This window comes from Jaculus jaculus, chromosome 3 (assembly GCF_020740685.1).
Source record: "Jaculus jaculus isolate mJacJac1 chromosome 3, mJacJac1.mat.Y.cur, whole genome shotgun sequence".
NCBI lineage: Eukaryota > Metazoa > Chordata > Mammalia > Rodentia > Dipodidae > Jaculus > Jaculus jaculus.
In genome coordinates, this window is record NC_059104.1 from 4,301,117 (window position 1) to 4,328,237 (window position 27,121).

General features: G+C 47.8%; 1 protein-coding gene across 4 annotated transcripts in view; it reads right to left on the reverse strand.

The window, feature by feature from the left end:
- Myo16 (myosin XVI) overlaps positions 1-27,121 on the reverse strand; it is a 524,203-nt gene that overhangs the window by 256,023 nt on the left and 241,059 nt on the right. For 3 of the 4 annotated variants that reach the window (XM_004663404.3, XM_045145894.1, XM_045145892.1), the window contains exons 8-11: positions 26,717-26,792; positions 25,398-25,551; positions 8,023-8,173; positions 4,568-4,678 (exon numbers count right to left, since the gene is read on the reverse strand). In XM_004663404.3, the coding sequence (XP_004663461.2) occupies positions 4,568-4,678; positions 8,023-8,173; positions 25,398-25,551; positions 26,717-26,792 (492 nt within the window). The remainder of the gene's footprint in view (positions 1-4,567; positions 4,679-8,022; positions 8,174-25,397; positions 25,552-26,716; positions 26,793-27,121) is intronic. The other variant, XM_045145893.1, reaches the window with a different exon arrangement.

The window sequence follows — 27,121 nt, forward strand, 5'->3', positions numbered from 1 at the left end:
AGTGTGACACAGGCTCTCCCCGGGCGCTCGCGTGGTGTATCATGATCAAGCAGTGTGACACAGACTCTCCCCGGACACTCGCGTGGTGCATCATGATCAAGCAGTGTGACACAGGCTCTCCCCGGACACTCGCGTGGTGCATCATGATCAAGCAGTGTGACACAGGCTCTCCCCGGGCACTCGCGTGGTGTATCATGATCAAGCAGTGTGACACAGGCTCTCCCCGGGCGCTCGCGTGGTGCATCATGATCAAGCAGTGTGACACAGGCTCTCCCCGGACACTCGCGTGGTGTATCATGATCAAGCAGTGTGACACAGGCTCTCCCCGGGCGCTCGCGTGGTGTATCATGATCAAGCAGTGTGACACAGGCTATCCCCGGGCGCTAGCGTGGTGTATCATGATCAAGCAGTGTGACACAGGCTCTCCCTGGACACTCGCGTGGTGTATCATGATCAAGCAGTGTGACACAGGCTCTCCCCGGACGCTCGCGTGGTGTATCATGATCAAGCAGTGTGACACAGGCTCTCCCCGGACACTCGTGTGGTGTATCATGATCAAGCAGTGTGACACAGGCTCTCCCCGGGCGCTCGCGTGGTGTATCATGATCAAGCAGTGTGACACAGACTCTCCCCGGACACTCGCGTGGTGCATCATGATCAAGCAGTGTGACACAGGCTCTCCCCGGACACTCGCGTGGTGCATCATGATCAAGCAGTGTGACACAGGCTCTCCCCGGGCGCTCGCGTGGTGCATCATGATCAAGCAGTGTGACACAGGCTCTCCCCGGACACTCGCGTGGTGTATCATGATCAAGCAGTGTGACACAGGCTCTCCCCGGGCGCTCGCGTGGTGTATCATGATCAAGCAGTGTGACACAGGCTATCCCCGGGCGCTAGCGTGGTGTATCATGATCAAGCAGTGTGACACAGGCTCTCCCCGGACACTCGCGTGGTGTATCATGATCAAGCAGTGTGACACAGGCTCTCCCCGGACGCTCGCGTGGTGTATCATGATCAAGCAGTGTGACACAGGCTCTCCCCGGACGCTCGCGTGGTGTATCATGATCAAGCAGTGTGACACAGGCTCTCCCCGGACACTCGTGTGGTGTATCATGATCAAGCAGTGTGACACAGGCTCTCCCCGGGCGCTCGCGTGGTGTATCATGATCAAGCAGTGTGACACAGACTCTCCCCGGACACTCGCGTGGTGCATCATGATCAAGCAGTGTGACACAGGCTCTCCCCGGACACTCGCGTGGTGCATCATGATCAAGCAGTGTGACACAGGCTCTCCCCGGGCACTCGCGTGGTGTATCATGATCAAGCAGTGTGACACAGGCTCTCCCCGGGCGCTCGCGTGGTGCATCATGATCAAGCAGTGTGACACAGACTCTCCCCGGACACTCGCGTGGTGCATCATGATCAAGCAGTGTGACACAGGCTCTCCCCGGGCGCTCGCGTGGTGCATCATGATCAAGCAGTGTGACACAGGCTCTCCCCGGACACTCGCGTGGTGTATCATGATCAAGCAGTGTGACACAGGCTCTCCCCGGGCGCTCGCGTGGTGTATCATGATCAAGCAGTGTGACACAGGCTATCCCCGGGCGCTAGCGTGGTGTATCATGATCAAGCAGTGTGACACAGGCTCTCCCCGGACACTCGCGTGGTGTATCATGATCAAGCAGTGTGACACAGGCTCTCCCCGGACGCTCGCGTGGTGTATCATGATCAAGCAGTGTGACACAGGCTCTCCCCGGACGCTCGCGTGGTGTATCATGATCAAGCAGTGTGACACAGGCTCTCCCCGGACACTCGTGTGGTGTATCATGATCAAGCAGTGTGACACAGGCTCTCCCCGGGCGCTCGCGTGGTGTATCATGATCAAGCAGTGTGACACAGACTCTCCCCGGACACTCGCGTGGTGCATCATGATCAAGCAGTGTGACACAGGCTCTCCCCGGACACTCGCGTGGTGCATCATGATCAAGCAGTGTGACACAGGCTCTCCCCGGGCACTCGCGTGGTGTATCATGATCAAGCAGTGTGACACAGGCTCTCCCCGGGCGCTCGCGTGGTGCATCATGATCAAGCAGTGTGACACAGGCTCTCCCCGGACACTCGCGTGGTGTATCATGATCAAGCAGTGTGACACAGGCTCTCCCCGGGCGCTCGCGTGGTGTATCATGATCAAGCAGTGTGACACAGGCTATCCCCGGGCGCTAGCGTGGTGTATCATGATCAAGCAGTGTGACACAGGCTCTCCCTGGACACTCGCGTGGTGTATCATGATCAAGCAGTGTGACACAGGCTCTCCCCGGACGCTCGCGTGGTGTATCATGATCAAGCAGTGTGACACAGGCTCTCCCCGGACACTCGCGTGGTGTATCATGATCAAGCAGTGTGACACAGGCTCTCCCCGGGCGCTCGCGTGGTGTATCATGATCAAGCAGTGTGACACAGACTCTCCCCGGACACTCGCGTGGTGCATCATGATCAAGCAGTGTGACACAGGCTCTCCCCGGACACTCGCGTGGTGCATCATGATCAAGCAGTGTGACACAGGCTCTCCCCGGGCACTCGCGTGGTGTATCATGATCAAGCAGTGTGACACAGGCTCTCCCCGGGCGCTCGCGTGGTGCATCATGATCAAGCAGTGTGACACAGGCTCTCCCCGGACACTCGCGTGGTGTATCATGATCAAGCAGTGTGACACAGGCTCTCCCCGGGCGCTCGCGTGGTGTATCATGATCAAGCAGTGTGACACAGGCTATCCCCGGGCGCTAGCGTGGTGTATCATGATCAAGCAGTGTGACACAGGCTCTCCCCGGACACTCGCGTGGTGTATCATGATCAAGCAGTGTGACACAGGCTCTCCCCGGACGCTCGCGTGGTGTATCATGATCAAGCAGTGTGACACAGGCTCTCCCCGGACGCTCGCGTGGTGTATCATGATCAAGCAGTGTGACACAGGCTCTCCCCGGACACTCGCGTGCTGTATCATGATCAAGCAGTGTGACACAAGCTCTCCCCGGGCACTCGCGTGGTGCGTCATGATCAAGCAGTGTGACACAGGCTCTCCCCGGACACTCGCGTGGTGCGTCATGATCAAGCAGTGTGACACAGGCTCTCCCCGGACACTCGCGTGGTGTATCATGATCAAGCAGTGTGACACAGGCTCTCCCCGGACACTCGCATGGTGCATCATGATCAAGCAGTGTGACACAAACTCTCCCCGGACACTCGCGTGGTGTATCATGATCAAGCAGTGTGACACAGGCTCTCCCCGAGCGCTCGCGTGGTGTATCATGATCAAGCAGTGTGACACAAACTCTCCCCGGACGCTCGCGTGGTGTATCATGATCAAGCAGTGTGACACAGGCTCTCCCCGGGCGCTCGCGTGGTGCGTCATGATCAAGCAGTGTGACACAGGCTCTCCCCGGGCACTCGCGTGGTGTATCATGATCAAGCAGTGTGACACACGCTCTCCCCGGACACTCGCGTGGTGCATCATGATCAAGCAGTGTGACACAGGCTCTCCCCGTACACTCGCGTGGTGCATCATGATCAAGCAGTGTGACACAGGCTCTCCCCGGGCACTCGCGTGGTGTATCATGATCAAGCAGTGTGACACACGCTCTCCCCGGACGCTCGCGTGGTGTATCATGATCAAGCAGTGTGACACAGGCTCTCCCCGGACACTCGCGTGGTGTATCATGATCAAGCAGTGTGACACAGGCTCTCCCCGGACACTCGCGTGGTGTATCATGATCAAGCAGTGTGACACACGCTCTCCCCGGACACTCGCGTGGTGTATCATGATCAAGCAGTGTGACACAGGCTCTCCCCGGACACTCGCGTGGTGTATCATGATCAAGCAGTGTGACACAGGCTCTCCCCGGGCGCTCGCGTGGTGTATCATGATCAAGCAGTGTGACACAGGCTCTCCCCGGGCGCTCGCGTGGTGTATCATGATCAAGCAGTGTGACACAGGCTCTCCCCGGGCGCTCGCGTGGTGGGTCATGATCAAGCAGTGTGACACAGGCCCTCCCCGGGCACTCGCGTGGTGTGTCATGATCAAGCAGTGTGACACACGCTCTCCCCGGGCGCTAGCGTGGTGTATCATGATCAAGCAGTGTGACACAGGCTCTCCCCGGACGCTCGCGTGGTGTATCATGATCAAGCAGTGTGACACAGGCTCTCCCCGGACGCTCGCGTGGTGTATCATGATCAAGCAGTGTGACACAGGCTCTCCCCGGGCGCTCGCGTGGTGTATCATGATCAAGCAGTGTGACACAGGCTCTCCCCGGACACTCGTGTGGTGTATCATGATCAAGCAGTGTGACACAGGCTCTCCCCGGGCGCTCGCGTGGTGTGTCATGATCAAGCAGTGTGACACAGGCTCTCCCCGGGCGCTCGCGTGGTGTATCATGATCAAGCAGTGTGACACAGGCTCTCCCCGGGCGCTCGCGTGGTGTATCATGATCAAGCAGTGTGACACACGCTCTCCCCGGGCGCTCGCGTGGTGCACCAGGAGCACGCAATGACACAGGCTCTCCCCCGCACTCACGTGTATCTGGTCGCTCCCAAAGCGCTTCTGGATTTCGTACAGCAGGCTGCCGTCGTTGAGCTCACTAAGCGTGGCCAGGTCGTCACTAGGAGCAGGTGGCATGAGCTGGATCTGGGAAGTCAAAGACCAGTGGGTTCAGTTATAATTTCTTTTCAATCCACCTTCTACCCTGCTGGATGATCCATGGTAATGACAAAAAAAGACTGTCCCCGACATCTCAATGTTCAGGAGACAGTGTGTTCTGTATTTTCATCAAATACGGCATGCCTAGGGTTTCTGGGCATTGAAGACGGGGCCATTTCTATAACTGGAAATAGTATTACAATGGCAGCCTGTTAGTAAAAACCAATTTGCACAATACTCCCTGCTTCAAAATATCATTGAGCCCCCTCTCGTTTCATGTGCATGCTCAGCCATTCGCCTGAAGCTTGGCATTCTCTCTACTCTAGCAGCAATCCTGAAGGCATCTCAGCAGTGCAGCACTTGCCTAGCATATGCTAAGGCCCTGGGCTCATTCCCAGTAGGATGACAAAAAAGAGGCATATGAAAACACTGGTAGGTGTCAAGCTCTTTAAGTGTTAGTATAAACTTTTATTTTGAACTAGCATCCTCTAAAATAATCTACATTTACTCTGTCAAAATCTACTACACTGTCTATTCTGACAGTAACGATAAATGTAACACATCACATTGAATTCATCCTCTGTCTTTGCAGATCATGTGACAGTTTAGAACCCTTATCTTTTGTGCTCTTTACTATATCCATAAGAGAATGGTGATAGCTGCCCATTTTACATGTGAACCTCAGTGGGCAGGAGGAAATCCCAGAGCCCTAGAGCCCCTAAATTGCAAGCATGAACCCCAGGAAGTATACAGGTCTCCCTCTCTCCTCTTTCCAGGTCAAGTGATCACTAGATGGAGTGGAGGCTTCACATGCATTTCAAAGCTTCATTTAAACCACAACTTTCTGAAAGGAAAGAAGGGAGGAAGAAAGGAAGATGTTAAAATGTTAGGGCTGGAGAGATGACGTGTGTGTGTGTGTGTGTGTGTGTGTGTGTGCGCGCGCGTGCGCACGCGCATACGCATATATACACCTCTGTCTCGCTCAAATAAATAAATTAATTAAATAATAATTTAGCAAGTAAAAAAAGATTTAGGAAAGCATGGTAAAATAACAAAAGAGGGCAAAGCAGGGGAGGATAGAAGTAGGGAGAGAGGGGGATGGCTATGGAGTTTTAATCACCGCAAAAAGTCCATTTTCTTACAGATATTGTGAAAGGAAATGCTAATCTTACTGATTCTCAGAAATAAAGGAGGAGGCTAAATCAAGCATTGAATGTTCACTTAAAGTTACCACTTGACAGGACACAGGTTTTGGAAAAATCTGGAAGGAGACATGGTAAGTGGGTTTTGTTTTAATTTTTTTTTTTTTTTTAAAGTTGGATACTTCTTCAAAATATTTCTTTCAAACGTGTTACTGAGAGGTTAATGGCTTTGGAACGTCTGGTGCGTGGCTCTCCTGTGGTGTGTGACTGCATGACCCAGCCACCAACAGAGCTGCCAGCCCTGGAGGAGGACCGTTCAGCCCTCACTGCCATCAAGGTTTGCAAGAGTCCTGGAGGCCCAGGTGGGTCTTAGGTGCTTGTTACAGGGTGTAAAGGCAGAATCCCCACATGTCCACCTAGATAGCAAGTTCTAGGACAGGAATATAATAAACATTTTTAATTCATTGCTCTGCTGTGTGTGGTGTTTGAGGCGTGCATATGCATATATGACATCTATGGTACATATGCAGAGGACTCTGTCCTGTGCGTAAGCGTGCAGAGACAAAGAGGGCATCGGGTGTGCTCTTCTATCATCCCTCCTACTTCTGTGAGACCAAGTCACCCACCGGCCATGGCGCTTTCTGTTTTTCAGCTGGAGAGGCTGACCACTGAGCACCAGAGAGCCCGTCTCTACCCGACAGAGATGTGGTTACACGCAGGAATGACCATGCCCAGCATTTTATGTGGCTCAGGTTCTCACGCTTGTGCAGCAAATGAGCTTACTCACTGAGTCATCTGCCAAGCGCCCCTCAATATTTTTATGACCCAGGACCCAGGATTCATAAGAGCTGTCACTAAATCCAACAAAGTCTTACAAGATTTTTTATCTGATGCTCCAAACTTATGAATATCTTCTTATTTTTGGAAACAAAATGTTTTGTGACTTTCAGCAACATCGTGTTGAATTATTATTTAAAAGCTATCAATTTGCTACACTGAAATAGTTTTGACTCTGCGGAGGGAAAATCTAAGCAACTTGAGATAATGATAGCATGCAATAAACTCATATATAAATATTGATGGCAAGCTATTCAGTGAATATAGTTACTTCATAGAGAATTTGACCCCTCATACAAAAACTAAAAAATTAAAGAATTTGACCACTTGAGGGCTGGAGAGAAGGCTTAGTGGTTAAGGGGCTTGCCCGAGAAGCCTAAGGACTCATGTTCAAATCTCCAAGTCCCACATAGCCAGAGACATGGTGACACAAATGCACAATGTGTTACACACACAGACAAGGGAGTGCATGCGTCTGGAGTTCATTTGTGGTAGCTGAAGGCCCTGGAGGGCCATCTTCCCTCCCTCCCTCCCTCTCTCTCTCTCTCTCTCAGCCTCTATATTTCAAAATAAATGATAAAAAATATTCTCAAAATAAAAAAAATTTTACCATTTGGAAATGTCAACACAACAAAGTCACAGGACACCTTAAGAATTTTCACATATTTCTATAATACGATTATGAAAATATTTCAAGACAATGTGAATAACAATGACCCCATTTTAAGTTTACTTTGATTTATCTAAAGCAATGTAAATTAAAACTTAGTTCTAAATACAATTCTGTGCTTAGAAAACCTGATTCAAGTAAAATCCTCAATTAGGCACCAAAACAAAATGCTTGTAAATACTCAGATGTTTTCCATTCATAAGCACTCAACACAGGAAAACCATTGATTGCTGTGGCAAGGGAAGAAGAAAATACATTAATATTTGTTTTCTCAAGTTCATCAGCTTCCTAATGCCAAAGTCACTTCCACAAATTGGTCACTGGGATTACCCCAGCATGCACAGAGACATGCAGCAATGCCAGGGCTTCTTTTAAAGACAAAAGGCTCAGTGACTGAGCTTCTTGTGTGCTTTTATTTGCAGAATGGGAGGAACAGAACACAGACTACATAATGAAGGCAGTTAGAAATATGCAACAATCAACATATGTATTGGTTGATAGCTGACTGACTCAAATTTCTCTAAAACAAAGCAGCAATTGTGTTGATTAACTAGGAGTACAATGCCCTATTTACTGAAAGGAATTCCATTAACTTTCTGCATAAAGACAGAGGTATTTTGTTTGGCCGTGTGTTGTTTTTCAGCAGAAGGGCAGGAGGAACACCTGGAACAGGCTGTACTTACCTGCTCAGGTTTGCTGCCGCCACTTACAGTAGAGCTCTCCGGAGTGCCTTCCTGGGACTGCTGCTTACAGAGACCGCGTGATGCATCTCTGAACATGGTGTCTTTTTCCAACAAACTGTCTTGCTTGGCAATTGGTAGCACCAGGGGACTGCTACAGGAAACAATCAATACTGTAGTTAGTTTTCTCTTAACATTGTTGTATCAATCAAAAGCTACAGGAGTCCTGGATATAGAAAGTAGTTTTATTCAGAGAGAAAATCCTTTCGATAACCCACAGGAGGAAATAACCTGGAGAAATCTGTAAGATTTTCTCTTAATTTCAATTTTCATTCAATTTTACAAGTATAAAATGTACATTTATTTCAATTCCTAAAGAAAATGTTCACAGAGATATATTTGTCAAAGATCAATCAATAAGCAATGTAAAAGCTAAGTTCAGAATGCACAATGAACTGAACTGAATATGCTATTTAAGAGTGAAATAGATGGACTGAAAACAAGTGAAGAAAGATATAATCATGTAATTAATTAAAATATAATAGACTTAAGATTTAATATGTAGATTCATGGGCAATGTTTGGTGTTAGTAATGAAATAATATTCTAAGAATTAGAAAACAACTAAAGACTGAAATTATTGTAAGCAGAATGAATTTTGTTGTTTATTATTTGGTTTTTCAAGGTAGGGTCTCTCTCTAGCTCAGGCTGACCTGTAATTCATGCTGTATTCTCAGGGTAGCCTCAAACTCACAGCAATCCTCCTACCTCTGACTCCTGGGTGCTGGGATTAAAGGCATGCGCCACCACGCCCAGCTAAGAAATGCTGTTTTATCATTTTTCTACAAAGTTTTTAATAAAAGAAAGCCTATGTATAATATCCACACCAGACCTGATTTAAGTGTTGACTTTGCATTGTAACACTTTGCTATAAAATTTAAGAATGTATTTCTTCAATGTTACCATTCAAGTAACAGAAATGACTATTGTATCAAGATTATATATGAAAAGAATATTATTTCATATAATCAGTAATAATGGTTATGATTCTAGTAAGTGCTGATGGGAATTATTTGCCTCTTTGAAATTTTATCTTATTTATATACATAAAAATTAGCCATTGTAAAGTTCAGTTTTTTTCTGACATGTATGTACATAGTCAATAACCAGTCCTATATAGAACTTGCCTTGTTAATCTCTTTCCACTCTTTGGAGTCACTGTGATTTTAATTTGAATGGTTTAAATTTGAGGATACCTAGCTGTTAAGTCAAGATAATATATTTAATGTGTAAGGCATGGTGATTTGGCAAATATAGTGTGATAATTATCACAATCTGATTCATATATCCACTCACCAGTACCCAGAAGTTGTTCATTTGTACCTCGAAGTTTGCACCCTATGATCAGCACTGGCCTATCTCTGACAACCAGGGAGGGGACTGCCCTCTGCTGTAACTAGACTGAATTCTTTTGGCTTTCCTACCTGAGCAGGGCCATACAGTAATTAAGTCTTTCAGTGTATGCCTTGTTTCTCTTAGTATAACATATTCCGGTTCACCAGTGTCGCTTACAAGGGATTGGGTTTATTTTCATGGTTCAGGACTTTTCCAGTGCGCAGATATACTCAACACTTTGGTTCCAACCCCACCAGCAGGTGACAGAGATGATGTCTCATGGAGGTTCTGATTCACATGCATTTGAAGATGGCTGGTGTTGAGCACTCTTCCAGACATTGGCCATTGGTGTGTCTTCTTCAAGAAAATCCTCGTTGAGGTTCTTTGCATAGTTGTAAAGTTCACGTTACTATTTTGGTGCTGAGTCTTGTGATTTCCTTGCATATTTGGGTAATGATCCTTTATCATATATACATGGTTTCATCCATTCCTTTTTTTTTTTTCCAGGTCTTTTGGTTAATTTGCTACACAGAAGATTCAGTGTTTGTTTGTGTCCAGAACTGTGTCATTTTTGGAACTTTACCCTTGTTAAGTTTAGTGACTGGCTGTCTTCATGCCCCATCCTATGTGGGCTAGGAGAGCCAGAGTGATGGCACAGCATAGCAAGCCTGGGCCATTTATGGCTTCATGAGACCCATTTCAGCCCATCACTGCAACAAAGAAGCAAGCTGTGGCACAGACTTAGACGAAGTGTAGTTTTGTACAGAGCTTCTGAAGGAGCAGGACCCTGCATTTCAACTTACCGTGACTTGCTCAGTGCCTCATGCAGATAGATCAGCAGCCACCCAGGGGCCTGCAGGGGGTGAAAGTTTGTGTGACCCCAATTTACTTGGTGACTCTCATCTGCAAAGTGACAGCGGTGAAGAGCGGGGCTCCTGGGGGATGCCTGGTTAGTCAGAGTGGCCCTCGAAGATGGACAAAAGGATAATCAGGACCCCAGGCTGTGCTCTGTGGTCCCTGTGAGCACATTCCCTGAGCAATGGGGCCTCTGCAGACACTGCATTGTCCAGTGTCTTGATGCTGAACTTTCCCGCCTCTGGAACTCAAGTGCTGAGCATCTAATTATCAGCCCTAGGTATATGGTATTGTGCTGCAGCATCCTGAAGACACTGCCAACTTGCACCCATGCCTACTTCAGAGGCTCTAAGCTGCGGCTTGTTTATGCACTGAGTGCTTTCCTTTATTAACACCAGACTCCACACACTCCTCTCCCTCAGGCAAAATTAAAGTCAGGGAGTTGCTGGAAAGAGAGGAGGGAGCTTCTCCACCCCATGGAGTCCACGCTCAGGGAAAGTCAGGGAGATGCTGGATAAGGAGGGAGCTTCTCCACCCCATGGAGCCCACACTCAGGGAAAGTCAGGGAGATGATGGATAAGGGAGGAGGGAGCTTCTGCACCCCATGGAGCCCACAATCAGGGAAAGTCAGGGAGATGATGGATAAGGGAGGAGGGAGCTTCTGCACCCCATGGAGCCCACACTCAGGGAATGTCAGGGAGATGATGGATAAGGGAGGAGGAAGCTTCTCCACCCCATGGAGCCCACACTCAGGGAAAGTCAGGAAGATGATGGATAAGGGAGGAGGAAGCTCCTCCAACCCATGGAGCCCACACTCAGGGAAAGTCAGGGAGATGATGGATAAGGGAGGAGGGAGCTTCTCCACCCCATGGAGCCCACACTCAGGGAAAGTCAGAGAGATGATGGATAAGGGAAGAGGGAGCTTCTGCACCCCATGGAGCCCACACTCAGGTAAAGTCAGGGAGATGATGGATAAGGGAGGAGGGAGCTTCTGCACCCCATGGAGCCCACACTAAGGGAAAGTCAGGGAGATGATGGATAAGGGAAGAGGGAGCTTCTGCACCCCATGGAGCCCACAATCAGGGAAAGTCAGGGAGATGATGGATAAGGGAGGAGAGATTCTGCACCCCAAGGAGTCCACACTCAGAGAAAGTCAGGGAGATGATGGATAAGGGAGGAGGGAGCTTCTCCACCCCATGGAGCCCACAATCAGGGAAAGTCAGGGAGATGATAGATAAGGTAAGAGGGAGAAGGGAAAAGGGAGCTTCTGCACCCCATGGAGCCCACACTCAGGGAAAGTCAGGGAGATGATGGATAAGGGAGGAGGGAGCTTCTCCACCCCATGGAGCCCACACTCAGAGAAAGTCAGGGAGATGATGGATAAGGGAGGAGGGAGCTTCTGCACCCCATGGAGCCCACACTCAGGGAAAGTCCGGGAGATGATGGATAAGGGAGGAGGGAGCTTCTGCACCCCATGGAGCCCACACTCAGGGAAAGTCAGGGAGATGATGGATAAGGGAGGAGGGAGCTTCTGCACCCCATGGAGCCCACACTCAGGGAAAGTCAGGGAGATGATAGATAAGGGAGGAGGGAGCTCCTCCACCCCATGGAGAACCACACTCAGGGAAAGTCAGGGAGATGATGGATAAGGGAGGAGGGAGCTTCTCCACCCCATGGAGCCCACACTCAGGGAAAGTCAGGGAGATGATGGATAAGGGAAGAGGGAGCTTCTCCACCCCATGGAGCCCACACTCAGGGAAAGTCAGGGAGATGATGGATAAGGGAGGAGGGAGCTTCTCCACCCCATGGAGCCCACACTCAGGGAAAGTCAGGGAGATGATGGATAAGGGAGGAGGGAGCTTCTGCACCCCATGGAGCCCACACTCAGGGAAAGTCATGGAGATGATGGATAAGGGAGGAGGGAGCTTCTCCACCCCATGGAGCCCACACTCAGGGAACGTCAGGGAAATGATGGATAAGGGAGGAGGGAGCTTCTGCACCCCATGGAGCCCACGCTCAGGGAAAGTCAGGGAGATGATGGATAAGGGAGGAGGGAGCTTCTGCACCCCATGGAGCCCACACTCAGGGAAAGTCAGGGAGATGATGGATAAGGGAGGAGGGAGCTTCTCCACCCCATGGAGCCCACACTCAGGGAAATGATGGATAAGGGAGGAGGGAGCTTCTGCACCCCATGGAGCCCACGCTCAGGGAAAGTCAGGGAGATGATGGATAAGGGAGGAGGGAGCTTCTGCACCCCATGGAGCCCACACTCAGGGAAAGTCAGGGAGATAATGGATAAGGGAGGAGGGAGCTTCTGCACCCCATGGAGCCCACACTCAGGGAAAGTCAGGGAGATGATGGATAAGGGAGGAGGGAGCTTCTGCACCCCATGGAGCCCACACTCAGGGAAAGTCAGGGAGATGATGGATAAGGGAGGAGGGAGCTTCTGCACCCCATGGAGCCCACACTCAGGGAAAGTCAGGGAGATGATGGATAAGGGAGGAGAGATTCTGCACCCCAAGGAGTCCACACTCAGGGAAAGTCAGAGAGATGATGGATAAAGGAAGAGGGAGCTTCTGCACCCCATGGAGCCCACACTCAGGTAAAGTCAGGGAGATGATGGATAAGGGAGGACGGAGCTTCTCCACCCCATGGAGCCCACACTCAGGGAAGCCAGGGAGATGATGGATAAGGGAGGAGGGAGCTTCTGCACCCCATGGAGCCCACACTCAGGGAAAGTCAGGGAGATGATGGATAAGGGAGGAGGGAGCTTCTGCACCCCATGGAGCCCACACTAAGGGAAAGTCAGGGAGATGATGGATAAGGGAAGAGGGAGCTTCTGCACCCCATGGAGCCCACACTCAGGGAAAGTCAGGGAGATGATGGATAAGGGAGGAGAGATTCTGCATCCCAAGGAGTCCACACTCAGGGAAAGTCAGGGAGATGATGTATAAGGCAGAGGGAGCTTCTGCACCCCATGGGGCCCACACTCTGGGAAAGTCAGGGAGATAATGGATAAGGGAGGAGGGAGCTTCTGCACCCCATGGAGCCCACACTCAGGGAAAGTCAGGGAAATGATGCATAAGGGAGGAGGGAGGAGGGAGCTTCTGCACCCCATGGAGCCCACACTCAGGGAAAGTCAGGGAGATGATGGATAAGGGAGGAGGGAGCTTCTCCACCCCATGGAGCCCACACTCAGGGAAAGTCAGGGAGATGATGGATAAGGGAGGAGGGAGCTTCTGCACCCCATGGAGCCCACACTCAGGGAAAGTCCGGGAGATGATGGATAAGGGAGGAGGGAGCTTCTGCACCCCATGGAGTCCACACTAAGGGAAAGTCAGGGAGATGATGGATAAGGGAAGAGGGAGCTTCTGCACCCCATGGAGCCCACACTCAGGGAAAGTCAGGGAGATGATGGATAAGGGAGGAGAGATTCTTCACCCCATGGAGCCCACACTCAGGGAAAGTCAGGGAGATGATGGATAAGGGAGGAGGGAGCTTCTGCACCCCATGGAGCCCACACTCAGGGAAAGTCAGGGAGATGATGGATAAGGGAGGAGGGAGCTTCTCCACCCCATGGAGCCCACACTCAGGGAAAGTCAGGGAGATAATGGATAAGGGAGGAGGGAGCTTCTGCACCCCATGGAGCCCACACTCAGGGAAAGTCAGGGAGATGATGGATAAGGGAGGAGAGATTCTGCACCCCATGGAGCCCACGCTCAGGGAAAGTCAGGGAGATGATGGATAAGGTGTGATGACACAGCTGGACCCTGACAAGTGTCCACAGAGACAGACGGATTCGGGTGAGAGCAGGTAGAGGGCCCTGCAGCAAGCGCCACACCTCTAGCGGGCAGCACATATGCCAACTGTCTGCCTGTGGGTGCAGGCTAGAGCTGCTCAGAGCTGCCAGCCGCCTGTGCCTTTAACTGCCTCACTTTCACCCGTCTTGGTGACTCTCTTGCCAGTTACAGGTCTTTCCCAAGGACCTAGGAATCATCCCTTTGAGCAGCAAATGAGGAAGAGGAATTTGCAGTGAGGGAAGAGTGGCTTTTACCACAACTCTGCGCAGGCCTCTCCCTGGGCCCCAGTGCCTGTGCGCTGCTCAGAAGCACTGGGAAACTCTTGCTCTTGGTTCAGCAAAGTTGAGCTCCGCCTCTCTGCCCACTGCCCACCTTCCTCAGAGCATGCTCACTACAATGATAACAGGTGGCATTTCTTCATACTTCTCTGTTTTCCACACTTCGCACTTTTCTTCCACCATCAAGTCTTACTTCATTATTAAGAGAATGTTATTAGTTATATAACTCTACCAGTGAGAAACAGAAACAGAAAATACAGGACTGAAACACATTTCTTCAAAAGGTTTTTCACAGGGCAGATTCCATAAACAGAAGCCAAATGAGAGAACTGTTACACAAGGCCATTTACATTAACAGAGGAGAGCAGTTACTCTCGCCATGGGACCAGATGAGGTATACCAGAAAGCGAGCCATTTCTGAACTCAACTGGATTTAGTAGACTTACTTATTTTGATAAACATAAAGACATTTCACACAGGGAAAATGTGCCTGCAGGAAATAGGATAAATAGGATTTTATTTCTGAAAATGGAAATAGAATAATGGCAAAATCATTGCCCATTGTAACTGAAACAAATTTCAAAACAATATAGAAAAGAAATAAATTTGACTATATTGAGATATATTAGGATAACAATAATAACAACATGGCTGGAGAGAGGGCTAAAGTGGTTAAAGTGCTTGCCTGAAAAGCCTAACTAAGGACCCAGGTCTGATTCCCCAGCACCCATGGAAGCCAAATGCACAAGGTGACACATGTGTCTGGAGCTCATCTGCAGTGACTGGAGACTCTGGCATGCCCATTCTCTCTCTCTCATAAATAAATATATATATAAATAAATAAATAAAACAACAACAATAACATGTAATAGAAACCAATGTGAGGATACTGAGTATGTGACTCAGTTATGCTAGACCCCATGGAGCCCACACTCAGGGAAAGTCAGGGAGATGATGGATAAGGGAGGAGGGAGCTTCTCCACCCCATGGAGCCCACACTCAGGGAAAGTCAGGGAAATGATGGATAAGGGAGGAGGGAGCTTCTGCACCCCATGGAGCCCACACTCAGGGAAAGTCATGGAGATGATGGATAAGGGAGGAGGGAGCTTCTGCACCCCATGGAGCCCACACTCAGGGAAAGTCAGGGAGATAATGGATAAGGGAGTAGCAGCACCTAAGGTAGCAGAGGTGCTCCCCTGTCATTAAGGAAGAAGGGTAAGACTGAGCTGAGTGTTCATTCATAGCCATTATGGATAGAGTGCTGTTTGGCTGAGGAACCACTGAGAGTGGGGGGTGGGAGCTTTGCAAAGCTAAGAAGAAAGTACTTGCTGGATGCTGCAGCCTGGGTCTTGAGGCTGCCAGCTGGGGTGACTGAGAGTGGCATAAGTTTAAGGAGGAAGGACCTAGTGGTCGTCATGAGATCAGCCTCCCCTTTCTCCTCCACTTGCTTCCTGGTCTTGAGGTGAATGGTCTTGTCCTAGCACATGGCCCCCACTATTATGAGCCGACTGTGCACTAGCCCAACGTTACCTGATTATCATAGATGGGAACCCTCAAACTGTGAGCTACAAATGAACCCCTTCTCTGTAGCGGCTGTCTGTGCCAGCTGTGCTGTTACCCGCACAGAACGCGAACTCACCCGAGGTGGTTCCAGGCAAGCCCATGTGTGAGGAGAGCGACTCTGACTTCCCTCCTCCTGTGGGTCGATTTACTGTGCAAGATACGAGGCACATGGTTCTGTGGGTGTCATCAAAGCTATGGATAAGAAGTGTGCTAGAGGGCTGGAGAGATGGCTTAGCGGTTAAGCGCTTGCCTGTGAAGCCTAAGGACCCTGGTTCGAGGCTCGGTTCCCCAGATCCCACGTTAGCCAGATGCACAAGGGGGCACACGCATCTGGAGTTCGTTTGCAGAGGCTGGAAGCCCTGGCGTGCCCATTCCCTCTCTCTCCCTCTATCTGTCTTTCTCTCTGTCTGTCGCTCTCAAATAAATAAATAAAATAAGAAATTAAAAAATATATTTAAAAAAAAAAGAAGTGTGCTAGAGCTGGCAAGGGCACCAAGTCAGAAAGCTCAAGGACTATTACCCTAATACCCGCTACCATCTTAACCTGTGGGGGAAGAACAGTCTGAGAACTGTTTGTCCCAATTAGCCATTTGTGCTTAGTACTAAAAAAAAACTGGTTAATGATAACAATGTTTTGTAAATATCTTCAGAAAGAAAGGAGAATTTTGTGTGTGTCTGTAGGTATGTGTGTAAATGGCAATGTTATGCTATTAGTTTTTGAAATCAGTATTTTTTAAATAAAAGCAACTTGACCAAATGAGTAGTTCACAGAATTTTGAGACCCATTAAAACAAAGTTTAAAGAGGAAAAATAATGAACAACTAGGGATGCTGGGCAAGAAAAGTGAAGGCTGTGAACAACCACCTGAGGGGGGTCCCAGGAGAAATGCACTTTCAGCATTGCTGCCCAGCATCGTCATCTCACTGTGTACATTTGTCCTGTCCAGGCAAAATTCAAAGCCTTCTCCATCCTCTTTAACTGCAGGGTAACGCTGAGCCTCTGTGAGACAGGGAGGTGCCCATTGTTCCAGAGTCTTCTGTCCATGTCAGCTGGGAATTATAAACAGTCTGAAGACTTGGGTTCCAGCTGCGACCTCCCTTGCCAGTTATGTCAGGTTTGTCACACGCCCGAGACTCAGATTTTCAATATGCAGAGTGGATAATTCTGTCAGTCTACCAGTGTCCTGGAGTTTGATGAAGACTGACAAAATTAATATGAGCACCTCTTTAGATATGAAAATTTCTTACTTTCAAATGTGCAGCACAGGCTCAAAAGAAATCCTGACTTAGCCCACAGCTCGGTCTCTGGAAGCAGGGTGAGCAGGCTTCATGAAGTGTGTGGCTCTGGGCCTTCCCGAGCGTCCGCCAAGACCCCGCAGGGGGCACCGTGCAGCTCATACTGCTTCACTTGAAAAGCTTCATGGCTGCTTCTTCACTGGACTAAAGCCTGGGATCAAGTCCAGCCCACGTGTTCTCGCTGGTGGCCTCTGGCCATGGTCTATGCCAGTTCGACCCTGTCTTTCCCTGAATCATCTCACCTCCTCAGCAGAAAGCCAAGTGTAATCCAAGGGTTGGTACTCACAGACATATTACTGTCACCTGGGAAATTCCAGGAATTTAAAGCCCAGGAATCAGAGAAAAGGCAGGCTAAGTTCTTTACTCTACAAGACCCATGCCCCAGATCTGAGTCTTTATTATACATCACCCACACTTCACACCTACAAGACCCATACTTCACACTTGAGCAAAACTGTCTCAATGAGGTTGACTAATTTGCTCAGGATCAGAAATAAAGCTGTCATGTTTGCAATGGGATCAGAGGCTCTTTAGCTTCAGTCCATAATTTATAATCACCATAACATGTGACCTGAGTTCAAATATTGAGGGTGAGTAGGGTCAAAGTGTCCCATGGGTAACAAGGGATACATAAAATCATGTTCCCCAAAGTTGGCTGTGAACTTGCAGCTCTTACTGACAAGCAGCTGGCAGCAATTGTATTCCTGCTGCCTTCATGCTAACATTTTGTTCACGGTGTCCTACCAGTCTCCTGATGCCTCTCTGGCTCTTCCCCTTCTTTCCCTAGATGGATCCCCACTCTGCTCTCATGTCACATGGATTCCATTACCCTCCTTCCCTGCTACTTCAAGAGCACATCATCTGTCTTCATGGCTCCCCCTTGCATCAGTTCTATAGTAGGGCAATCTCTTCTGATCTAAGACCTTCTCAAAGTCATATCCTCAAGAAGCTGGGAAGAGACAGGGCATCCTGTTGACAATATCCCATGCCAAAAAGCTGAGCAGCCATCAATGTCTTATTTAAAGCCAAATTAAAAATTTTAAGACTGCAAATAAAAGGAATCCTCAAGGAAACAGTGTAATGAGTAGTGGCATGTTTGGGATATAAATTAAATACTGTTGCTTAGTGCCCCAGACAGGTATGCATGGAACTGGTACAGGAATAGAAAGTCTTCCATGTGAGATTTTTACTTGTATATTACCCATGAAAAGAACTTGGTCTAAGTCCCTAAACCTGATAACTGTAAAACTGATTACTGCTATTCATTGTCAGGAACTGTACACTCACAATTTATGATCAAAATACCCCTGACAGTATACATAATTTTATAGTTTACATCATGTACTGAAACAGTGGGAATGCAAGTTGACTGGTACCAAATATCGCACAGACGAAAAACCAGGAAAGATCAGTTTCAAGAGCAGACCTCAGAGGACATGTCTAGTAGATACTGAGCAGCCATGAGTGAAGGGGGCCCTCAACTGCATGCAAGGACAGAAAAGACAACAGAGAGGGGACCCCCCTCCCCCCGCTGGAGGGAAAGCAAGAAAACAGTGATAAAGATGTGCAACCAGGTGAGAGAAGCTGTGATAGTTTAGAGAAATCTGAAAAGGACTTGGATTTCTACATAAAAAATCTTACAGTTGAGAGGGTTTTTGTAGTCAAATCTAACCTGCACATTCTTAGACCTGAGCCTCAAAGTCACGGAGCACACAGACCACGAGAATGTCAATGGGCTCAAGAATGGCTTTGAAAACTTACATTATAAGATGTCCAATACCACAGAAGAATTTCCCACTTACTAAATGTTTAAAGACGTGCAGCTTCATAGTGGGGTATGTGGAGACCAAATCATGACATGCTATACAAAGTGGATGAATAGCACTAAGTAAGAACTGTGGCAGAGTAAATCTGGTCTACACTGTGAAATAACAGAGCCAGTCATGTTGCTCTTCATTAAGACTTTCGGGAACTATATTCTGGTAACATGTAACAGAAACATCAATTTTGTAGTGTGAAATACTAGGAAGGCAGGGTTGCAGCCCAGAGGAAAAAGAAAGCCCATAGTTCAGGTGAAGCAATGGTAGCACCAGATGCAGGGGAAGCACAGTTAACCTAACAGAGAGACACAGCTTCATTTACAAATGGCATCTGACACTTAATGTGCTCATGACTCAAAATGCAGATACTGGCCATGGGGGACCTGAGCCTCTGAGTCTTGCAAGCTCCTAGGTGATAGAAACACAGCTATCTTAAAGGTGGTTTCAGAACTTTCTTTTTTTAAAAAAAATATTTTATTTATTTATTTGAGAAAGAGAGGGAGAGAGAGAATGAGTGTACCAGGGCTTCCAGCCACTGCAAATGAACTCCAGATGCATGTGCCACCTTGTCCATCTGGCTCACATGGGCTATGGGAAATCAAACCGAAGTCCTTTGGCTTTGCAGGCAAATGCCTTACCCACTAAGCCATCTCTCCAGCCCCAGAACTTTCTTAAAGGAAAAGGCTCAGTAAGATGCCTACTGACTTCTGTTTCCTAGGACTCTGGAAACAGAAGGTAAAAATGCGTCCTTACAGGAGTCACTGCTGAATAGCACTCACCTGCCTTGGGCAATGTAAAGAGATGACGCACAATATGTAGCAACAACAGAAAGTCCATGCGGGGTCGGCAGAGGCAGGTACACATTTCTGTCTCGACCGGCTCACTGAGGACTCTAACTTCCCAAGCACCTTCTGAAAGCTTGGGGACTTCTACAAGTACTTGGAAAACAAGGCTGCACATAACAGCTGTGGTTATTCACACATGTAGGAATGTACTTGGCAATTTGAGGTGAGGCATTGATTTTTTTTTCACAGTATTGCAAAGCCAGTGGAATGGAGGAGGAGGAAAAGAAGGAAAAAAAGAGAATATTTTTGTTTAGATAGGAAAAGTTGGGCTATTTAGAACAGTAACCTTTGTTCACTTCAAGGGAGAAGCTAGGAAGGAAGTTTCTAGAAGATCTGAAGCCACAGTTGAGAAAGGAGACAGACGCTTCATCCCCTTCTCAAACACAGATGGGAACAGACTGCAAACAACTGGAATGACAAGAAACACTGCTTTTGAATGATGTGTAAAGCAGTTTGAACAAAAGACGTTTACATTTCTTGTACTTATACCAATTTGCTGGTTTGTTTACTATAGAAAATGTTACCAATATGTTTTAAAATGTGTCCAAATCAAACCCTGTTGTTGCATTGGGAGCATTCAATGAACCAATGCTCTGTGTAATCAACACACATGCTTTCCAGTGTCACAAAAAGCATTCCTCTACCGTGTTCCTGTCACTCCAAGAGCATCCCTCAAGAGATGCCACGCTCTCCTCACAGAAACAGCACCACAAGAACCTACCACAGGAGCCCTCACGTGACTGTCGTTCTCCTCACAGGAACAGCACCACAAGAACCTACCACAGGAGTCCTCACGTGACTGTCGTTCTCCTCACAGGAACAGCACCACAAGAACCTACCACAGGAGTCCTCACGTGACTGTCGTTCTCCTCACAGGAACAGCACCACAAGAACCTACCACAGGAGTCCTCACGTGACTGTCGTTCTCCTCACAGGAACAGCACCACAAGAACCTACCACAGGAGTCCTCATGTGACTGTCGTTCTCCTCACAGGAACAGCACCACAAGAACCTACCACAGGAGCCCTCACGTGACTGTCGTTCTCCTCACAGGAACAGCACCACAAGAACCTACCACAGGAGTCCTCACGTGACTGTCGTTCTCCTCACAGGAACAGCACCACAAGAACCTACCACAGGAGTCCTCACGTGACTGTCGTTCTCCTCACAGGAACAGCACCACAAGAACCTACCACAGGAGTCCTCACGTGACTGTCGTTCTCCTCACAGGAACAGCACCACAAGAACCTACCACAGGAGTCCTCACGTGACTGTCGTTCTCCTCACAGGAACAGCACCACAAGAACCTACCACAGGAGCCCTCACGTGACTGTCGTTCTCCTCACAGGAACAGCACCACAAGAACCTACCACAGGAGCCCTCACGTGACTGTCGTTCTCCTCACAGGAACAGCACCACAAGAACCTACCACAGGAGCCCTCACGTGACTGTCGTTCTCCTCACAGGAACAGCACCACAAGAACCTACCACAGGAGTCCTCACGTGACTGTCGTTCTCCTCACAGGAACAGCACCACAAGAACCTACCACAGGAGCCCTCACGTGACTGTCGTTCTCCTCACAGGAACAGCACCACAAGAACCTACCACAGGAGCCCTCACGTGACTGTCGTTCTCCTCACAGGAACAGCACCACAAGAACCTACCACAGGAGTCCTCACGTGACTGTCGTTCTCCTCACAGGAACAGCACCACAAGAACCTACCACAGGAGTCCTCACGTGACTGTCGTTCTCCTCACAGGAACAGCACCACAAGAACCTACCACAGGAGTCCTCACGTGACTGTCGTTCTCCTCACAGGAACAGCACCACAAGAACCTACCACAGGAGTCTTCACGTGACTGTCGTTCTCCTCACAGGAACAGCACCACAAGAACCTACCACAGGAGTCCTCATGTGACTGTCGTTCTCCTCACAGGAACAGCACCACAAGAACCTACCACAGGAGCCCTCACATGACTGTCGTTCTCCTCACAGGAACAGCACCACAAGAACCTACCACAGGAGTCCTCACGTGACTGTCGTTCTCCTCACAGGAACAGCACCACAAGAACCTACCACAGGAGTCCTCACGTGACTGTCGTTCTCCTCACAGGAACAGCACCACAAGAACCTACCACAGGAGCCCTCACGTGACTGTCGTTCTCCTCACAGGAACAGCACCACAAGAACCTACCACAGGAGTCCTCACGTGACTGTCGTTCTCCTCACAGGAACAGCACCACAAGAACCTACCACAGGAGTCCTCACGTGACTGTCGTTCTCCTCACAGGAACAGCACCACAAGAACCTACCACAGGAGTCCTCACGTGACTGTCGTTCTCCTCACAGGAACAGCACCACAAGAACCTACCACAGGAGTCTTCACGTGACTGTCGTTCTCCTCACAGGAACAGCACCACAAGAACCTACCACAGGAGTCCTCATGTGACTGTCGTTCTCCTCACAGGAACAGCACCACAAGAACCTACCACAGGAGCCCTCACATGACTGTCGTTCTCCTCACAGGAACAGCACCACAAGAACCTACCACAGGAGTCCTCACGTGACTGTCGTTCTCCTCACAGGAACAGCACCACAAGAACCTACCACAGGAGTCCTCACGTGACTGTTGTTCTCCTCACAGGAACAGCCTGCTTGATCCACTACACTTATCTTCTTAGAAACAGGGTCTACTTGAACCCAATGCAGCAGTCCTCTTGTGACTGCCATTCTCCTCATACAAAGAAAACATACTAGAACCCACTACAGGAACCCCAAGTGACCCTCACTCTTCTCCTCACACAGGAACAGAGCCACTGGATCAGACTACAGAAATCCACTTCTCCTGAACTGAAACCTAACTGTTCTGAGCTGGGATTTTATTTGCATGTTATCTTAATTATTTTTAATGTCAACTGACAATGAAAATGACTAGGTAAAATGTATCAAAATCAAGATTCATAAGAAAAAAAACCCAAAATGCCTAGATGATCTACTTGTAATTTTCTCTCAGTTAATGAAATGGGAAGAAAATCCAAACCATGATCTTGATCATGTAGAACAAATACATAATTGAACTTTCTGTTTATAGCTTGATTATTTTTATCCAGCCAATCTTAAAAAAAACAGTGTAAGGCACTGACAATAATGGTTATTCTGGTTTACTTTCTGAACACTATAAAAGCCCAAAACAAACTACTGAACATGCAAAGGTTAATATTTATCTAAAATATCTTACAGAAAATCATTCGGTTTTCACTTGAAATTTAATTATTTGCATTTCAAAGGCTCTTGCTTGGAAGCTCTTAACAGTGTGCCACCACTATACTGGGGAATACTGGGAATTCACAAATGTCTAAAGACAGAACGTCTTTCTCAGCGGCGTTAGTAATGGAATGGTGTAAGTAGCAAAGGGAAAGATTTGCATCACAGATTTGTAGTCACATGGAAATTGCCGGCACAGACATGTGTCTGGACTTTGACAGCAGCATTTTTTTTTTGTAGCTTTATTTAATTTTCCCACATGAAAATGTGCCGCGGTCCCCTCTTCATCGGGGTGCAGTGCGCAGAGATAATGGGACGTGCTGCTCAAGGACGGGTGTGGCCGCGGGGACACAGATGCCACCAGTCATTAGCAGCAGCACTGTGATCTCAAGAGAGAGAGGCCTTACAGGACGCCGAAGGTGGAGCATGATCAGCCAGGAAAAGTCTTTGTATTATGGTGTGAGACATAGCAATTAAGCTTCTTTAGGCAAGATTAAACCATTAAATCCAATAGCGGATACATTTTGGTGTTACCAGAGACTGGTGCCGTCACAGTCTTAGCCATGTGGAGTCCTGGAAGGGTTTTCAATGCGACACACACGAGATGGAGCAGGCTCTGGAGAAGATTTCCAAGACTCAGTGCAGGTATCTGTCACACCACACGACGCTTTCGTCAACTGCATCTCTCCTACCTCCTGAACAGGGAAACTGAGTCATGTCAGGAGAGCCCTTCTAGGAAGCTGGAAGGCTCCCTTAGTGCATGCATCAACAGCATCTCTGTTGGCACACTCCTTTTGGGGGTATATTCCCTTGCCAAAAACTGATGCTTTCTATCCCCTAGGGGAGCATGGCCTGGCTTCCCATCCAGAGCACAGGTCAGGTCTAGTTCCAGGCTGAGCAGGTAGCGCTGGGGGCAATGCTCGTGACCATATCCTTGCAGCACGTCTCGGCTGTGTCCTCCAAAGTCTGCCCTTGGTAGTGAGGAGGGCTTAGTGGTCCATTTTCTCCCTCAGGGCTGAGCACACAGGAGGTGAACTGGCTCATCATCCTTACCTACCACAGCATGAGACATTTCCTTCATCATCACATGAAGAGAAGATACAGAGGCTTAAATCTACGAAGATTCCAGTGTGACTACAGCGATTCTATTTTCCATCATAAATATCTCTTTCATTCTTCATTTACTTGTTGCCTCTATGGAGCTATGATTCATAGAACATTGGATTCTTACCTCCAAGATGTAGAATTTAGTGGTTTTTAACATACTCACAAGAGTTGCCAACTACCCACTTCCAGAATATTTCCGTTATCCCACAAAGAAACCCCTTGCCCATGAGAAGTCAGTTACCAGTGTCCTCTCTCTCCAGTCCTGTTGACTTCTGATCTACTTTTTATTTCCAGGGACTTTTTAAATTTTGGTATTCATTTGTGTGCATAATACACAAAGGTGGGTATACATGTACACACCCCTTTACATATCTTGTGTGCTTTTCTGGCCAAAAGAAACTTGAAAAGACAAACTGGTCATCATTTTATAAGCTAAGCACGCTCTCTTGTGCAGTAAATATGACAATAGAGGGTAAGTTATCTCTGTCACCCTTATGAGTCACATTTTCATTATTTTACCAGATCTTGAGCACAATGGCATTTTTCATTCTAGCATCCTTTTGTAGGACATATTTCCAATAATAAATTATGACATTTAATAAGAAATTAATGAATTTTATTTCCTACTTTAGAATGGCCAGCTCACAGTCCAGCTGAAATCTAGAATGGTCACAATACTATCTTGAGGTTGTGTCACCTGAAACGTAACTGTCACCAGCATTGTGATGTTTTAAAATCCACAGCATTTTCATACGCTTGTACCCATCATCATCACTAACTCCTTTCCTGTAAACATACAAATCATCGGTATGGAATTTTTTATTTTATTTTAGAGAGAGACACACACACAGACAGAGAATGGCCTCAGCCACTGTAATCAAACTCCAGACATTTGCGCCACCTTGTGGGCATGGGTGACCCTGTGCTTGCCTAACCTTTGTGTGTGTCTGGCTTACATGAGATCTGGAGAGTGGAACGTGGGTTCTTAGACTTTGCAGGCAAGCACCTTAACCACTAAGCAATCTCTCCAGTCTTAGTATGGGTATCTTTAACCATTTAGGTGGAAAGCTAGACAAACTGTTGTCTGTGCAGTGACAGCTAATGGAGGCAGGTGACTGCTACCACTCACTTCTACTGCAACTTTATCCCACTTACAGTTTGCTGGAAAGAGCTGGAAGGTCATGCGTGATCTCTTCATACGGCTCCTCCTGTGCTAGGCCAGGGCCACACTGGGGTTCTTTCACTTGCTCTTCCCAGGCCACTTCAGCTTTCAGAAGCAGCTCCTCAATAACCTCAGAGGCAGCGACATCTACAAGAAACAGCGTGGAGATCAGACAGCATGGACCTTGGCAGCACAGAGCAGCAGCATCTGCCGTCAGCAAGTCATATTAACCCACATTTGAAATGAAAAGTCTCGCCAATGAGCCAAGCAAATCAAAACTCATTAAAATTTATGATAGAGTTAAAATTGCTATACAGCCATTTTAAAAGGCTATTGTGTCTTGCAATCAGTGACATACTTAATTAGAATTTTAAAAAAATTATAGAGATAACATGCACTGGATGGTATAAAAGGCTAAGTGTAACCAACTTAATGTTGTTCTTCCATGATAAAAAAAACTCTTGCATATTGCAAATATGAACAAAAATGATAAAAACTGTCACCCTATCAAGATTAAGAGATGACCAAAGATCTGCTGGAAACTTGGTTCACAATCTACTAAGTAGACAGACAAATAGACACTTATCTGTGTTTCTGGAACAGTGGTTCTACCACTGTCCATCACCATTTTTGTTCCACTGTAAATCTAAATTATTATATGTCCTTAGAAATTATACCTGGATAATGATATGTGGATATATTTGGGAAGAAATATAGATATTCATTAATAAAATTTATTCTCAGCAACTATATTCAGTGACATCTGATAGGTCCTGGAGAATATTTCCCATAACGTAATAAGATCCCCAATGCAGACATCCCCCTTTTCACCTTCATCATGTCTCCTGGCCATGGATGTCTACACAACTATATTCAGTGACATCTGGCAGGTCCTGGGGAAAGGTTCATAATAAGAGCCCCAAGGCAGACAGCCCCCTTTTCACCTTCTCTGTGTCTCCTGGACATGAATGTCTACACATCTGAAGTATATGGCCTTATGGGATGCCCAAGTCATTTAAGTGACACAGGAAGACATGAATGCCAAGATTCTGTCATTCTTGTCCTCAGATCAAACATTACCCATGGGAAGAGCAGACCACTCTGCTTCCTCACGAAGGAGAATGGGCTTCTATTTTATGTGTCCATTCCAAATTCAACACATGGTGGGTGGGGATTTAGCTCACTGACAGATCCTAGGTTTGGTCATCACCTCCCCCAAATCACAAAAATTACAAAGACCACTAATGGATGGTTATCATCGATAGGAAAAGAAAAGATTAGGTGCCCAGTATGCCAGGTGCTCCAAACCTACCTGATGGTTTCTCTTCATTGCAGTTCATAATGTTGGGGTTTGCCTGATGCAGCAAAAGAAGTTTCACCAGGTTTGTCTGCAACATAAAATAAGTGTGTAGGAGACACCATGCCGGATACTGGGCACTCTTCAGCAAATACACAGAGTTGCTGCCTTGAGACTATTTAACAGTCAGGGAGAACTAGAAGGGTTAGCAGGATCACCAGGTATTTCTTACTGTCCTCAGTTACTTTTAGAAAATGGAAGATAGTCAAACTATTTTGAAATGTTTCTACAAGTGAGAATTTGATAGGACATTTTATCTCTTTTAGGTTTCCCTTATGGCCCTTTACAGAGGGTCACACACGAGATGCTTGATTTGCTCGTTCAGTTTTGTGGTTCAGTCAAAGCTAAGATTTTATCAAG